This window comes from Aegilops tauschii, chromosome 1 (assembly GCF_002575655.3).
Source record: "Aegilops tauschii subsp. strangulata cultivar AL8/78 chromosome 1, Aet v6.0, whole genome shotgun sequence".
Lineage (NCBI taxonomy): Eukaryota > Viridiplantae > Streptophyta > Magnoliopsida > Poales > Poaceae > Aegilops > Aegilops tauschii.
In genome coordinates this window covers 69568913-69584499 of record NC_053035.3, presented here as the reverse complement: position 1 = coordinate 69584499, position 15587 = coordinate 69568913, and the positions used below count along the sequence as shown (strand labels likewise).

The 15587-nt window shown below is 43.6% G+C and overlaps 1 protein-coding gene across 1 annotated transcript; it reads right to left on the bottom strand.

The window, feature by feature from the left end:
• Positions 1 to 303: 303 nt before the first annotated feature.
• On the bottom strand, positions 304 to 1904 carry LOC109764644 (peroxidase 2). The gene is made up of 2 exons (XM_020323445.2): positions 1648 to 1904; positions 304 to 1522 (listed from the first exon to the last, which is right to left on the bottom strand). Exons 1-2 carry the CDS (start codon positions 1864 to 1866, stop codon positions 701 to 703), a joined length of 1041 nt encoding a protein of 346 aa, XP_020179034.1. The 5' UTR covers positions 1867 to 1904; the 3' UTR covers positions 304 to 700.
• Between the last annotated feature and the right edge of the window lie 13683 nt (positions 1905 to 15587).

Genomic DNA, 15587 nt, shown 5'->3' with positions numbered 1-15587 from the left:
CTGCGAAGATCATCTTGCCGTTATTATCTCGTAAAATCATCCCTGTGCCAGCCTTACCATCATGTGCGGCATAGGAACCATTGACCGATAAGGCGACCCAACCCTGAGTTGGGTTCGGCCATGGTATGTTTGTGGGAGTAGCAGCCTCAGATGCCAGATTATTCGTCACCACATCCAGGACCATCGGAGATTTTCCTTTAATAATTTCTTCTACGCTGGATGAAATTTGGCAGTACGAATTATAGTAGCTACTCACAAAAGAGCATGATATCTCCATACTCGGTATAGATTTGTCATGTGAAAGTTCATTACGGAGCACATCCCTGATTTGTGGCTGAGAATGTGCCAGAAGATGGAGAAACCATTAGTCACCTGTACAAGTGATATAAATACGGTTGGGAAGAGGCCATATCACCCGTTTCTTAGTTTCTGACACTTCGTTATGTCTCTGTTGATGCTATATTTTTTTGATCTTACATGGAGATTCGTATGATTTCTTTTTCAGTTTTTCTTTTTTATACTGTATATACAATATCACTTGATTGAGACACCTATCCACATCCTTTTATAAATCATTCATAGTTTTATTTGCGGTGAATAACGAAGTAGTACAAGTTAGGTAGAGGACAAACTTTCGAATTCAAACCATTAATATACGCTGCACATGATCGAGTTTTGAACGCCGTATGTCGTGGCAGTTTCAGTTGGTGGTTCTGCAGTTCTTCCTGATCTCGAAACGGCTGCCCTCGGCGGGGATCTCGCTGAGCTTGGCCATGGCCTTGCCGAATAGCACGTACCACCCGGCAGCGTCGTCCCTAAACTCCCTCATGTCCCTCCCGGCGGCGCCCGTGGTGTCGTTGCGCAGCTCCCAGTCGGACCTGAAGAGCACCTTGTTCTGGAGGTTGGCGTGGTAGTAGCTGTTGTCCAGGACCCCCCTCGCCGCCCTGGACGTGTCGACCCCAGTGGCGTTGTACCCGGAGGCGTTCCGGAAGGCGAACTCCATGTCGCGGATGTTGTTCATCTCCGTCGGGTCGGGCACCGCCGCCGTCGTCTTGTCCTCAACATGGTCGCGGAGCGCATTCTGGTACCTGACGCTGATCGGGGTGGCGGTGGCGTTGTCGAGGCGGTCGCGGAACGACGAGAGGTGGGCGACGCCGACGGCGTGCGCGCCGGAGAGGACGACGAGCTCCGTCTGGGTGAAGTTCCTGGCGGCGAAGTTGGCCTTGAGTTGCGTGAAGTTGAACGTGGAGGGAGGGAGGACGGCGTCGGCGGCCGCGGCGGACGACCTGACGCCGTCCTTCCGCCCCGTCGTGACGTTGTAGGCGATGTTGCCGCGGCTGAGGATGGAGGTCGCGTCCCGGGCGGCCAGCACGACGATGTCGGCGCAGGAGACGCTCTCGCCGAGCTTGTCCTTGATCCTGTCGATCAGGTCGAAGCCCTCCAGGCCGATATTGTTCATCGCGTCCTTCTCCGTGCTGCCGCCGTCCGGGGTCTTGTCTAAGAGCACCGATCCATCGCAGCCCTGCACGTACATCATTTGTTACTACGCAAAATTAATACCAAGTGCATGCAGGCAGCTAGCATGGATAGATACATCTGTCATCGACGGCATGCAAACTTATCGGAGGATGGCTTGCTTATACGTACGTGGACCCAGCAGTCGTGAAAGAGCAACCGGACGAGGGCGGCGCCGATGCGCGGGTTTTTCTTCATGGCAATGGCCACTTCTTTCTTAACCGTGTCAGCAACATCGTGCTTCTTGCCACCGCCACCGTCGGCCAGCACAGGCTGCCCGTGCCCGACGAAGAAGGCGAGTGACAGCCAGACAGACACCGCGAAGGCGCCGGCGCTGAGTTTGATCACCATCTGGAGATGGGTATTGCCAATTGAAGATGGATACTTGTGTCTTGTATGTGTGTGTGTCCAGTGAAGGTTGAGATCGAGGGGTATATATAGAGGTCATCACGACGAACAGAGCTGCATGCATGGGCGCGCTCCGGAGATCTCGCTAGGCTTCCTTAGCTTGCATGCACTGACGGTCGCAATTGTCTATCCTGCTGCTGCTTGTCGTTGAAGCATTTGGCGTAACGCGTGCTTAATTAATTAACTGTTTGGATGCAGTCGATGCCAGAAATGCAGGCCAAGCAAGCATGCATCATTGTGCGCAACACAACCACAACTAGCTTAGCTTAATCTCTGGATAATCAGCTGGAGCGCGTGGTGTCGTTACGCCACCAAAAAATATACTATTGGTCAACGTAGTTGCCACAATAGATCAGCTTGCATCGTTTTGTTATTAACAATCTCACGGATTTGCTGGTTCCTAGTTTTCCTCCCTCAAATCTTAGTAATCTGAATTGCACGTTACTTGTTGCAAAATGCCCTCCGAAAAATATTCAATTTTAGTCAAAGCTTTCTTGCAGTTGTTTTGTTATTAACAAGCTCCTATTCCGCGCGTTGCTCGCTGGGAAAGGTGCAGCGCGCACCCCGGGCTCCCCCACGCTTGAACTTGGGCAGACCGAGGGCGGGGCGGGGCTCCCTTGCTTCTTTTCATTTATTTTTTGTTTTGTATTTATTTTGCATCTTTAAAAAAGTTCGTGATTTAAAAAAAAGTTTAGAATTTTAAAAAATGTACGCTAATGCAAACAAATGTTCATGAATTCAGATTCTTTTCTCAAATTCCAAAAAATGAACATTTTTTAGTTTAATGAATTTTTTAAATTTTGATGAGTAAAAAATTGAATTTTTTATGAACATTTTTTTGAATTTTTATGAATGTTTTCGAATTTAGATGAGTAGTTTTTGTATTTGATGAACAAATGTTAATTTCAATTAACATTTTATGAACTACATGATTTTTTTAATTTGATATTTTTTGTAATAATTCATGATTTTTTTGAATTATATGAATTTTTTTTGAATTTCAAAATGTTCATGGATTTCAGGAAATGTTCAAGAATTTGGAAACAAAAAAACGAAAACCAAGATACAAAAAAGGAAAACAAAAAATGAAAAAGAAAAAGGAAAAGGAGAAAAAAGCGAAAGTACAGGAAGAAAAGAAAACCCGGTTTGGGAAGGTTGTAGTACGTTCACAAAACCGAAAGGTTAGTTGGGCTGGCCCACATGTACGAAATGGGGATCCAAGGGGAACGCACACGGTCGCTATCGGGCGACCTACGCGCAAATAGGATCCCCGAATCACGAGAGGGTGGAGGGGAGTCCCCACATGAACTGAATGCATTACTCAAAGAACCATCAGGCTAGTTTCATAGAATCGCCCTAGAAGGGATATCAATGCCAAGGTAGGACAACAGCCTTCTGAGAATGCACAGTAAATCAAAAAGTCCAAAGAGACACATCATTAACAATGTTCCTAACGGTAAGCCCTTTGCATGTTTTGCCACAAAAGACACAAGCATTCCTCGATTCCCAAATGTTCAAGAGGATATAGAGGGACACAGAAAGCGAGATGCTGTTGTCGAGGCCATGTAGAGAGGGTACATCCCAAATAATGTCAATGGAGATGGGGGTGGGCAACCCCAAGTCGAGCCAAACCTGAGGCGCACAAGGACACCGAATGAAAAAGGTGCAACACATTCTTGTAGGGCGTCGCGGCATGGCAGAGGCATGTAGAACTGTTGAAGAGATTGTTCCTAGTATTTGGCTGATCTTTGAAGAGTGGCCAACCCACAACCTGATCTTGATTGGAACCTTGGAATCAACTAGCTGAGCTATTCTCCTCCATCTTGTAGGCAAAGTACTTGTCAGAGGTCTCATACCTCTTAACACGGGCATGAGTCTGAAATACCAATTTCAGCTCTTGAAACATCTCATATGCTCCGTGACGTTCAAAACTTTTTTGAAGTCCCGGTTCTAAGCCGTAAAGCATGGTGCACTAAACTATCAAGTAGTCGTCATACCAAGCATTGTCAAACGTTCATAACGTCTGCATCTGCTCCTGCAATAGGTCTGTCACCTAGCGGTGCATCAAGGACATAATTCTTCTGTGCAGCAATGAGGATAATCCTCAGATCACGGACCCAGTCCGCATCATTGCTACTATCATCTTTCAACTTAGTTTTCTCTAGGAACATATCATAAACAAAAACGGGAAGCTATACGCGAGCTATTGATCTACAACATAGATATGATATACTATCAGGATTAAGTTCATGATAAATTTAAGTTCAATTAATCATATTTCTTAAGAACTCCCACTTAGATAGACATCCCTTGAGTCATCTAAATGATCACGTGATCCATATCAACTAAACCATGTCCGATCATCACGTGAGATGGAGTAGCTTTTAATGGTGAACATCTCTATGTTGATCATATATACTATATGATTCACGTTCGACCTTTCGGTCTCAGTGCCCCGAGGCCATATCTGCATATGCTAGGCTCGTCAAGTTTAACCTGAGTATTCTGCGTGTGCAAAACTGGCTTGCACCTGTTGTATGTGAACGTAGAGCTTATCACACCCGATCATCACGTGGTGTCTCGGTACGAAGAACTGTAGCAACGGTGCATACTCAGGGAGAACACATACCTTGAAATTTAGTGAGAGATCATCTTATAATGCTATCGCCGTACTAAGCAAAATAAGATGCATAAAGGATAAATCACATGCAATCAAAATAAGTGATATGATATGGCCATCATCATCTTGTGTCTTTGATCTCCATCTCCAAAGCACCGTCATGATCACCATGCTCACCCGCTTGACACCTTGATCTCCATCGTAGCATCGTTGTCGTCTCGACAACTATTGCTTCTACGACTATCGCTACCGCTTAGTGATAAAGTAAAACAATTGCATGACGATTGCATTGCATACAATAAAGCGACAACCAATATGGCTCCTGCCAGTTGCCGATAACTCTGTTACAAAATATGACCATCTCATACAATAAATTATATCACATCATGTTTGACCATATCACATCACAGCAAGCCCTTCAAAAACAAGTTAGACGTCCTCTACTTTGTTGGTGCAAGTTTTATGTCGCTGCTACGGGATTCTAGCAAGAACCGTTCTTACCTACGCATCAAAACCACAACGATTTTTTGTCAAGTGTGCTGTTTTAACCTTCAACAAGGACCGGGCGTAGTCAAACTCGATTCAACTAAAGTTGGAGAAACAGACACCCGCTAGCCACCTGTGTGTGAAGCACGTCGGTAGAACCAGTCTCATGAACGTGGTCATGTAATGTCGGTCCGGACCGCTTCATCCAACAATACCGCCGAATCAAAGTATGACATGCTGGTAAGCAGTATGACTATTATCGCCCACAACTCTTTGTGTTCTACTTGTGCATATAACATCTACGCATAGACCTGGCTCGGATGCCACTGTTGGGGAACGCAGTAATTTCAAAAAAATTCCTACGATCATGCAAGATCTATCTAGGAGATGCATAGCAATGAGAGGGGAGAGTGTGTCCACGTATCCTTGTAGACCGAAAGCGGAAGCGTTTAGTAACGCGGTTGATGTAGTCGAACGTCTTCACGATCCAACCGATCCAAGCACCGAACGTACGACACCTCCGCGTTCAGCACATGTTCAGCTCGATGACGTCCCTCGTACTCTTGATCCAGTTGAGGCCGAGGGAGAGTTTCGTCAGCACGACGGCGTGGTGATGGTGATGATGATGTTACCGGCGTAGGGCTTCGCCTAAGCACTACGGTGATATGATCGAGGTGTGTAACTGTGGAGGGGGGCACCGCACACGGCTAAAACATCAACTTGTGTGTCTTTGGGGTGCCCCCTTGCCCCCGTATATAAAGGAGGGAGAGGGAGAGGCAGCCGGCCCTAGGGGGCTTGCCAAGGTGTGGAGTCCTACTAGGACTCCCTAGTCCTAGTAGGATTCCACCTCCCACACGGAGTAGGAAAAGGGGAAAGGGAGAAGGAGAAGGAAAAGGGGGGCCGGCCCCCTTCTCCTAGTCCTAATCGGCCTCCTGCCCAAGGTGGGCGCACCAGCCCCTTGTGGCCTAGTGTGCTTCCCTCTTATGGCCCATAAGGCCCATAACTTCACCCCGGGGGTTCCGGTAACCTCCCGGTACTCCGGAAAATACCCAAACTTCTCCGGAACCACTCCGATGTCCGAACATAGCCTTCCAATATATCAATCTTTATGTCTCGACCATTTCGAGACTCCTCGTCACGTCCGTGATCTCATACGGGACTCCGAGCAGACTTCGGTCATCAAATCACATAACTCATAATACAAATCGTCATTGAACGTTAAGCGTGTGGACCCTACGGGTTCGAGAACTATGTAGACATGACCGAGAGACATCTCCGGTAAATAGCCAATAGCGGAACCTGGATGCTCATATTGGTTCCTACATATTCTTTGAAGATCTTTATCGGTCAAACCGCATAACAACATACGTCATTCCTTTTGTCATCGGTATGTTACTTGCCCGAGATTCGATCGTCGGTATCATCATACCTAGTTCAATCTCGTTACCGGCAAGTCTCTTTACTCGTTCCGTAATGCATCATCCTGCAACTAACTCATTAGTCACATTGCTTGCAAGGCTTATAGTGATGTGCATTACCGAGAGGGCCTAGAGATACCTCTCCGATACTCGGAGTGACAAATCCTAATCTTGATCTATGCCAACCCAACAAACACCTTCGGAGACACCTGTAGAGCATCTTTATAATGACCCAGTTACGTTGTGACGTTTGTTAGCACACAAGGTGTTCCTCCGGTATTCGGGAGTTGCATAATCTCATAGTCAGAGGAATATGTATAAGTCATGAAGAAAGCAATAGCAATTAAACTAAACGATCAACATGCTAAGCTAATGCATGGGTCTTGTCCATCACATCATTCTCCTAATGATGTGACCCTGTTCATCAAATGCAACAAATGTCTATGGTTAGGAAACTTAACCATCTTTGATTAAAGAGCTAGTCTAGTAGAGGCTTACTAGGGACACGGTGTTTTGTCTATGTATCCACACATGTATCAAATTTCCGGTTAATACAATTCTAGCATGAATAATAAACATTTAACATGATAAAAGGAAATATAAAATAACAACTTTATTATTGCCTCTAGGGCATATTTCCTTCAAAAAGACATATGAAGATGCGCGGCGGTCAGGAAGTACTTTCAGTGATGCAAGATTAGCACAACAAAGAAGTGGGAAAACAATTCCCCAGCTCAGCGAACAGGCGAAGCGATCGTGCCCCCGCTCAATGTGTCTAGCGATATCGTCGCTAATCATCCAGGGCTAGTGCCCGGTACCAATCTTGGTGATTACCTGAGCGACGATGTAGAGTTTGAAACGTTAGAGGTAGCAGAGATCTTCAGATACGAGTACGGGAAGCCTCTCGTCAAACCTGATCATCTCCTCCTCTAACAACGATGATGCGAAGATTGCATGAATGGTACATGGATACCTGCAGGAAGTCTGGGAAGGATAGTATGATGGTGAGAATTAAAAATGAGCAGGGCCTCATTGCAGTTCAATGGTGAGAATTAAATAGGAGCACGACTTCATTGGAGTCAACTTGATGCCTGCTGAATTTGTGGAGTTATTTCAGTTATTCAATCAAGATGCCCTCAAAAAACAACTCATGACTTGCTACTGTCTGTAAGTATTACTTATGTAATTAAGTCTCTATAGCTCAGCTCTTTCATTGCATGTATATATAATTATCCTCATTATATTATGCAGATTGAAGATCATCGAATGCAAAAAAGGACAAATCTATGACATTGGGTTCATTAACCCAAATACCGTAAATGAATGGTCGGTTAAAAAGAGAGTCAAAGATACTGAGGACAACTTGCTACAATTGTTACTTCGACATCAAAACAAATCTAAAGTACACTTTCCTTACAACTTCAAGTGAGTGTTACTGTCTTGTGCATATTCGGTTTCGCTTACTCGAGGTTATAGTAATGTAACTGATGAGTTATGCGTGCGCAGCTTCCACATTATTCTGCTAGAGATTAAGCTTGACCGGTGAATAGTAACTGTCTTAGACTCGAGACGTAAAGATCCCCAGGATTATGCGAACATGACTGCAATGCTCCATAAGTAAGTTCGATCGATCATTATCGCACCATATTGGCAACTTTTGTTCATTTTGCTGATATCAAATAATCATTTTCTTTGCCTGACCGGGTTTGGAAAAAGTTCACCGGAATGGTTCCGGGTCTGCAGAGGGTGCTGTGATTTACACACCCCAAAGTAAGTAGTACTATCTAGTTCCGCGCATCTCTCATTGATTCTAGTTTCATGAATACCATTTCTCATGCTTGATTATCAGTTTGATTGAACTCCATTTCTCGTAAAGTGCTTGTGGCAGAAAGGCGGGAATAATTTATGTGGATACTGTTGGGGAACGTAGTAATTTCAAAAAAATTCCTATGCACACGCAGGATCATGGTGATGCATAGCAACGAGAGGGAAGAGTGTGTCCACGTACCCTCGTAGACCGAAAGCGGAAGCGTTAGAACAACGTGGTTGATGTAGTCGTACGTCTTCATGATCCGACCGATCCAAGTACCGTACGCACGGCACCTCCGAGTTCTGCACACGTTCAGCTTGATGACGTCCCACGAACTCCGATCCAGCAGAGCTTTGCAGGAGAGTTCCGTCAGCACGACAGCGTGATGACGGTGTTGATGATGCTACCGACGCAGGGCTTCGCCTAAGCACTGCTACGATATTACTGAGGTGGAATATGGTGGAGGGGGGCACCGCAGACGGCTAAGAGATCAATGATCAATTGTTGTGTCTCCAAGGGATGCCCCCCTCCCCGTATATAATGGAGTGGAGGAGGGGGAGGGCCGGCCCTCTCTATGGCGCGCCCTAGGGGAGTCCTACTCCCACCGGGAGTAGGATTCCCCCTTTCCTAGTAGAACTAGGAGCCCTTCCAAGTAGTAGGAGTAGGAGAGAAGGAAGGAGGGGGCACCGCCCCTCCCCCTAGTCCAACTCAGACTAAGCCTTGGGGGGCGTGCAGCCTCCCCTCTCTCTTTCCCCTAAAGCCCAATAAGGCCCATATACTCCCCGGCGAATTCCAGTAAATCTCCGGTACTCCGAAAAATACCCGAATCACTCGAAACCTTTCCGATGTCCGAATATAGTCGTCCAATATATCGATCTTTACGTCTCGACCATTTCGAGACTCCTCGTCATGTCCCCGATCTCATCCGGGACTCCGAACTACCTTCGGTACATCAAAACACATAAACTCATAATACAAATTGTCACCGAGCGTTAAGCGTACGGACCCTACGGGTTCGAGAACTATGTAGACATGACCGAGACACGTCTCCGGTCAATAACCAATAGCGGAACCTTGATGCTCATATTGGCTCCTACATATTCTACGAAGATCTTTATCGGTCAAACCGCATAACAACATACGTTGTTCCCTTTGTCATCGGTATGTTACTTGCCCGAGATTCGATCGTCGGTATCTCAATACCTAGTTCAATCTCGTTACCGGCAAGTCTCATTACTCGTTCCGTAATGTATCATCCCGCAACTAACTCATTAGTCACATTGCTTGCAAGGCTTATAGTGATGTGCATTACCGAGAGGGCCCAGAGATACCTCTCCGACAATCGGAGTGACAAATCCTAATCTCGATCTATGCCAACTCAACAAGTACCATCGGAGACACCTGTAGAGCACCTTTATAATCACCCAGTTACGTTGTGACGTTTGGTAGCACACAAAGTGTTCCTCCAGTATTCGGGAGTTGCATAATCTCATAGTCATAGGAACATGTATAAGTCATGAAGAAAGCAATAACAACATAATAAACGATCAAGTGCTAAGCTAACGGAATGGGTCAAGTCAATCACATCATTCTCTAATGATGTGATCCCATTAATCAAATGACAACTCATGTCTATGGCTAGGAAACTTAACCATCTTTGATTCAACGAGCTAGTCAAGTAGAGGCATACTAGTGACACTCTGTTTTGTCTATGTATTCACACATGTATCAAGTTTCCGGTTAATACAATTCTAGCATGAATAATAAACATTTATCATGAAATAAGGAAATCAATAATAACTTTATTATTGCCTCTAGGGCATATTTCCTTCAGTCTCCCACTTGCACAAGAGTCAATAATCTAGTTCACATCGCCATGTGATTTAACACCAATAGTTCACATCACCATGTGATTAACACCCATAGTTCACATTGTTATGTGACCAACACCAAAAGGGTTTACTAGAGCCAATAATCTAGTTCACATCGCTATGTGATTAATACCCAAAGAGTACTAAGTTGTGATCATGTTTTGCTTGTGAGAGAAGTTTAGTCAACGGGTCTGCCACATTCAGATCCGTATGTATTTTGCAAATTTCTATGTCAACAATGCTCTGCATGGAGCTACTCTAGCTATTTGCTCCCACTTTCAATATGTATCCAGATTGAGACTTAGAGTCATCTGGATTAGTGTCAAAACTTGCATCGATGTAACCCTTTATGATGAACCTTTTGTCACCTCCATAATCGAGAAACATATCCTTATTCCACTAAGGATAATTTTGACCGCTGTCCAGTGATCTACTCCTAGATCACTATTGTACTCCCTTGCTAAACACAGTGTAGGGTATACAATAGTTTTGGAACACAACATGGCATATTTTATAGAACCTATGGCTGAGGCATAGGGAATGACTTTCATTCTCTTTCTATCTTCTGCCGTGGTCGGGCTTTGAGTCTTACTCAATTTCACACCTTGTAACACAGGCAAGAACTCTTTCTTTGACTATACCATTTTGAACTACTTCAAAATCTTGTCAAGGTATGTACTCATTGAAAAAACTTATCAAGCGTCTTGATCTATCTCTATAGATCTTGATGCTCAATATGTAAGCAGCTTCACCGACGTCTTTATTTGAAAAACTCATTTCAAATACTCCTTTATGCTTTCCAGAAAATTCTACATTATTTCCGATCAACAATATGTCATTCACATATACTTATCAGAAATGTTGTAGTGCTCCCACTCACTTTCTTGTAAATACAGGCTTCACCGCAAGTCTGTATAAAACTATATGCTTTGACCAACTCATCAAAGCGTATATTCCAACTCCGAGATGCTTGTAACAGTCCATAGATGGATCGCTGGAGCTTGCACATTTTGTTAGCACCTTTAGGATCGATAAAACCTTCTGGTTGCATCATATACAACTCTTCTTTAAGAAATCCATTAAGGAATGTAGTTTTGACATCCATTTGCCAGATTTCATAAAATGTGGCAATTTGCTAACATGATTCGGACAGACTTAAGCATCGCTACGAGTGAGAAAATCTCATCGTAGTCAACACCTTGAACTTTGCCAAAACCTTTTTCGACAAGTCTAGCTTTGTAGATAGTAACACTACTATCAGCGTCCGTCTTCCTCTTGAAGATCCATTTATTTTCTATGGCTTGCCGATCATCGGGCAAGTCAACCAAAGTCCACACTTTGTTCTCATACATGGATCCCATCTCAGGTTTCATGGCCTCAAGCCATTTCGCGGAATCTGGGCTCATCATCGCTTTCTCATAGTTCGTAGGTTCATCATGGTCAAGTAACATGACCTCCAGAACAGGATTACCGTACCACTCTATTGCGGACCTCACTCTGGTTGACCTACGAGGTTCGGTAGTAACTTGATCTGAAGTTACATGATCATCATCATTAGCTTCCTCACTAATTGGTGTAGGAGTCACATGAACATATTTCTGTGATGAACTACTTTCCAATAAGGGAGCAGGTACAGTTACCTCATACAGTTCTACTTTCCTCCCACTCACTTCTTTCGAGAGAAACTCCTTCTCTAGAAAGGATCCATTCTTAGCAAGGAATGTCTTGCCTTTGGATCTGTGATAGAAGGTGTACCCAACTGTCTTCTTTGGGTATCCTATGAAGACACATTTCTCCGATTTGGGTTTGAGCTTTATCAGGATGAAACTTTTTCACATAAGCATCGCAACCCAAAACTTTAAGAAACGACAACTTTGGTTTCTTGCCAAATTAACCACAGTTCATACGGTGTCGTCTCAACAGATTTAGATGGTGCCCTTTTTAACGTGAATGCAGCTGTCTCTAATGCATAACCCCAAAACGATAGTGGTAAATCGGTAAGAAACATCATAGATTGCACTATATCCAATAAAGTATGGTTATGACGTTCGGACACACCATTATGCTGTGGTGTTCCAGGTGGCATGAGTTTGTGGAACTATTCCACATTGTTTTAATTGAAGGCCAAACTCGTAACTCAAATATTTGCCTCTACGATCAGATTGTAGAAACTTTATTTTCTTGTTACGATGATTATCTACTTCACTCTGAAATTCGTTGAACTTTTCAAATGTTTCAGACTTATGTTTCATCAATTAGATATACCCATATCTGCTCAAATCATGTGTGAAGGTCAGAAAATAACGATACCTGCCGCGGGCCTCAACACTCATCGGACTGCATACATCAGTATGTATTATTTCCAACAAGTCTGTTGCTCGCTCCATTGTTCCGGAGAACGGAGTCTTAGTCATCTTGCCCATGAGGCATGGTTCACAAGCATCAACTGATTCATAATCAAGTGATTCCAAAAGCCCATCAGCATGGATTTTCTTCATGCGGTTTACACCAATATGACGGTAGTGCCATAAATAAGTTGCACTATCATTGTTAACTTTGCATCTTTTGGCTTCAATATTATGAATATGTATATCACTACGATCGAGATCCAACAAACTATTTTCATTGGGTGTATGACCATCGAAGGTTTTATTCATGTAAACAGAACAACAATTATTATCTGACTTTAAATGAATAACCGTATTGCAATAAACATGATCAAATCATATTCATGCTCAACGCAAACGCCAAATAACATTTATTTAGGTTTAACTAGGGAGTGTGCGATGATGATCATATCAATCTTGGAACCTCTTCCAACACACATCGTCACTTTACCCTCAACTAGTCTCTGTTTATTCTGTAACTCCTGTTTCGAGTTACTAATTTTTAGCAACCGAACAAGTATCAAATACCCAGGGGCTACTATAAACACTAGTAAGGTACACATCAATAACCTGTATATCAAATATACCCTTGTTCACTTTGCAATCCTTCTTATCCACCAAATATTCAGGGCATTTCCGCTTCCAGTGACCATTTTCTTTGCAGTAGAAGCACTCAGTTTCAGGCTTTAGTCTAGCTTTGGGCTTCTTCACGGAAGTGACAACTTGCTCGCCATTCTACATGAAGTTCCCTTTCTTTCCCTTTGCCCTTTTCTTGAAACTAGTGGTCTTGTTAATCATCAACACTTGATGCTCTTTCTTGATTTCTACCTTCATCAATTTCATCATCATGAAAATCTCGGGAATTGTTTTCGTCATCCCTTGCATACTATAGTTCATCGCGAAGTTCTACTAACTTGGTGATGGTGACTAGAGAATTCTGTCAATCACTATTTTATCTGGAAGATTAACTCCCACTTGCTTCAAGTGATTGTAGTACCCAGACAATCTGAGCACATGCTCACTGCTTGAGCTATTGTCCTCCATCTTTTAGCTATAGAACTTGTTGGAGACTTCATATCTCTCAACTCGGGTATTTGCTTGAAATATTAACTTCAACTCCTGGAACATCTCATAGCTTCCATGACGTTCAAAACGTCTTTGAAGTCCCGATTCTAAGCCGTTAAGAATGGTGCACTAAACTGTCAAGTAGTCATCATATTGAGCTAGCCAAACGTTCATAACGTCTGGATCTACTCCTGCAATAGGTCTGTCACCTTGCGGTGCATCAAGGACATAATTCTTCTGTGCAGCAATGAGGATAAACCTCAGATCACGGACCGAGTCCACATCATTGCTACTATCATCTTTCAACTTAGTTTTCTCTAGGAATATATATAAAACATAGGGAAGCAACAACGTGAGCTATTGATCTACAACATTATTTGCAAAATACTATCAGGACTAAGTTCATGATAAATTAAAGTTCAAAATCATATTACTTAAGAACTCCCACTTAGATAGACATCCCGCTAATCATCTAAGTGATCACGTGATCCAAATCAACTAAACCATGTCCGATCATCACGTGAGATGGAGTAGTTTTCAATGGTGAACATCACTATGTTGATCATATCTACTATATGATTCACGCTCGACCTTTCGGTCTCCAGTGTTCTGAGGCCATATCTGCATATGCTAGGCTCATCAAGTTTAACCCGAGTATTCTGCGTGTGTAAAACTGTCTTACACCCGTTGTAGATGAACGTTGAGCTTAATGCACCCGATCATCACGTGGTGTCTCGGCACGACGAACTTTGGCAACGGTGCATACTCAGGGAGAACACTTTTACCTTGAAATTTAGTAAGGGATCATCTTATAAAGCTACCGCCGAACTAAGAAAAATAAGATGTATAAAAGATAAACATCACATGCAATCATAATATGTGACATGATATGGCCATCATCATCTTGTGCTTTTGATCTCCATCTCCAAAGTGCCATTGTTACCGGCATGACACTATGATCTCCATCATCTTGATCTTTTATCAACGTGTCGTCACATGGTCGTTTCACCAGCTATTGCTTTTGCAACTATTGCTATCGCATAGTGATAAAGCAAAGCAATTTCATAGCACTTGCATCTTATGCAAATAAAGAGACAACCATAAGGCTCCTGCCAGTTGCCGATAACTTTAACAAAACATGATCATCTCATACAACAATTTATATTTCATCACGTCTTGACCATATCACATCACAACATGCCCTGCAAAAACAAGTTAGACGTCCTCTACTTTGTTGTTGCAAGTTTTACATGGCTTCTACAGGCTGAGCAAGAACCGTTCTTTTCTACGCATGAAAACCACAATGATAGTTCGTCAAGTTAGTGTTTTTTTAACCTTCTCAAGGACCGGGCATAGTCACACTCGATTCAACTAAAGTTGGAGAAACTGACACCCGCCAGCCACCTGTGTGCTAAGCACGTCGGTAAAAACCAGTCTCGCGTAAGCGTACGCGTAATGTCGGTATGGGCCGCTTCATCCAACAATACCGCCGAATCAAAGTATGACATGCTGGTAAGCAGTATGACTTATATCGCCCACAACTCACTTGTGTTCTACTCGTGCATATAACATCTACGCAATAACCTGGCTCGGATGCCACTGTTGGGGAACGTAGTAATTTCAAAAAAAATCCTACGCACACGCATAGGTTCACCGGAATAACCTGACAGGGTTTGGAAAAAGTTCACCGGAATGGTTCCGGGTGTGCAGAGGGAGCTGTGATTTACACACCCCAAAGTAAGTAGTACTATCTAGTTCCGCGCATCTCTCATTGATTCTGGTTTCATCAATACCATTTATCATGCTTGATTATCAGTTCGATTGAACTCCATTTTTCGTAAAGTGCTTGTGGCAGAAAGGCGGGAATAATTTATGTGGGTACTGTTGAGGAACGTAGTAATTTCAAAAACATTCCTACGCACACGCAGGATCATGGTGATGCATAGCAACGAGAGGGAAGAGTGTGTCCACGTACCCTCGTAGACCGAAAGCGGAAGCGCTAGAACA

Coding starts and splice junctions, on each gene's coding strand:
- LOC109764644 (XM_020323445.2), bottom strand. CDS start 1,866: ATGGTGATCAAACTCAGCGCCGGCGCCTTCGCGGTGTCTGTCTGGCTG. Junction 1,523..1,647: donor TTCACGACTGCTGGGTCCAC/GTACGTATAAGC, acceptor ATGTACGTGCAG/GGCTGCGATGGATCGGTGCT.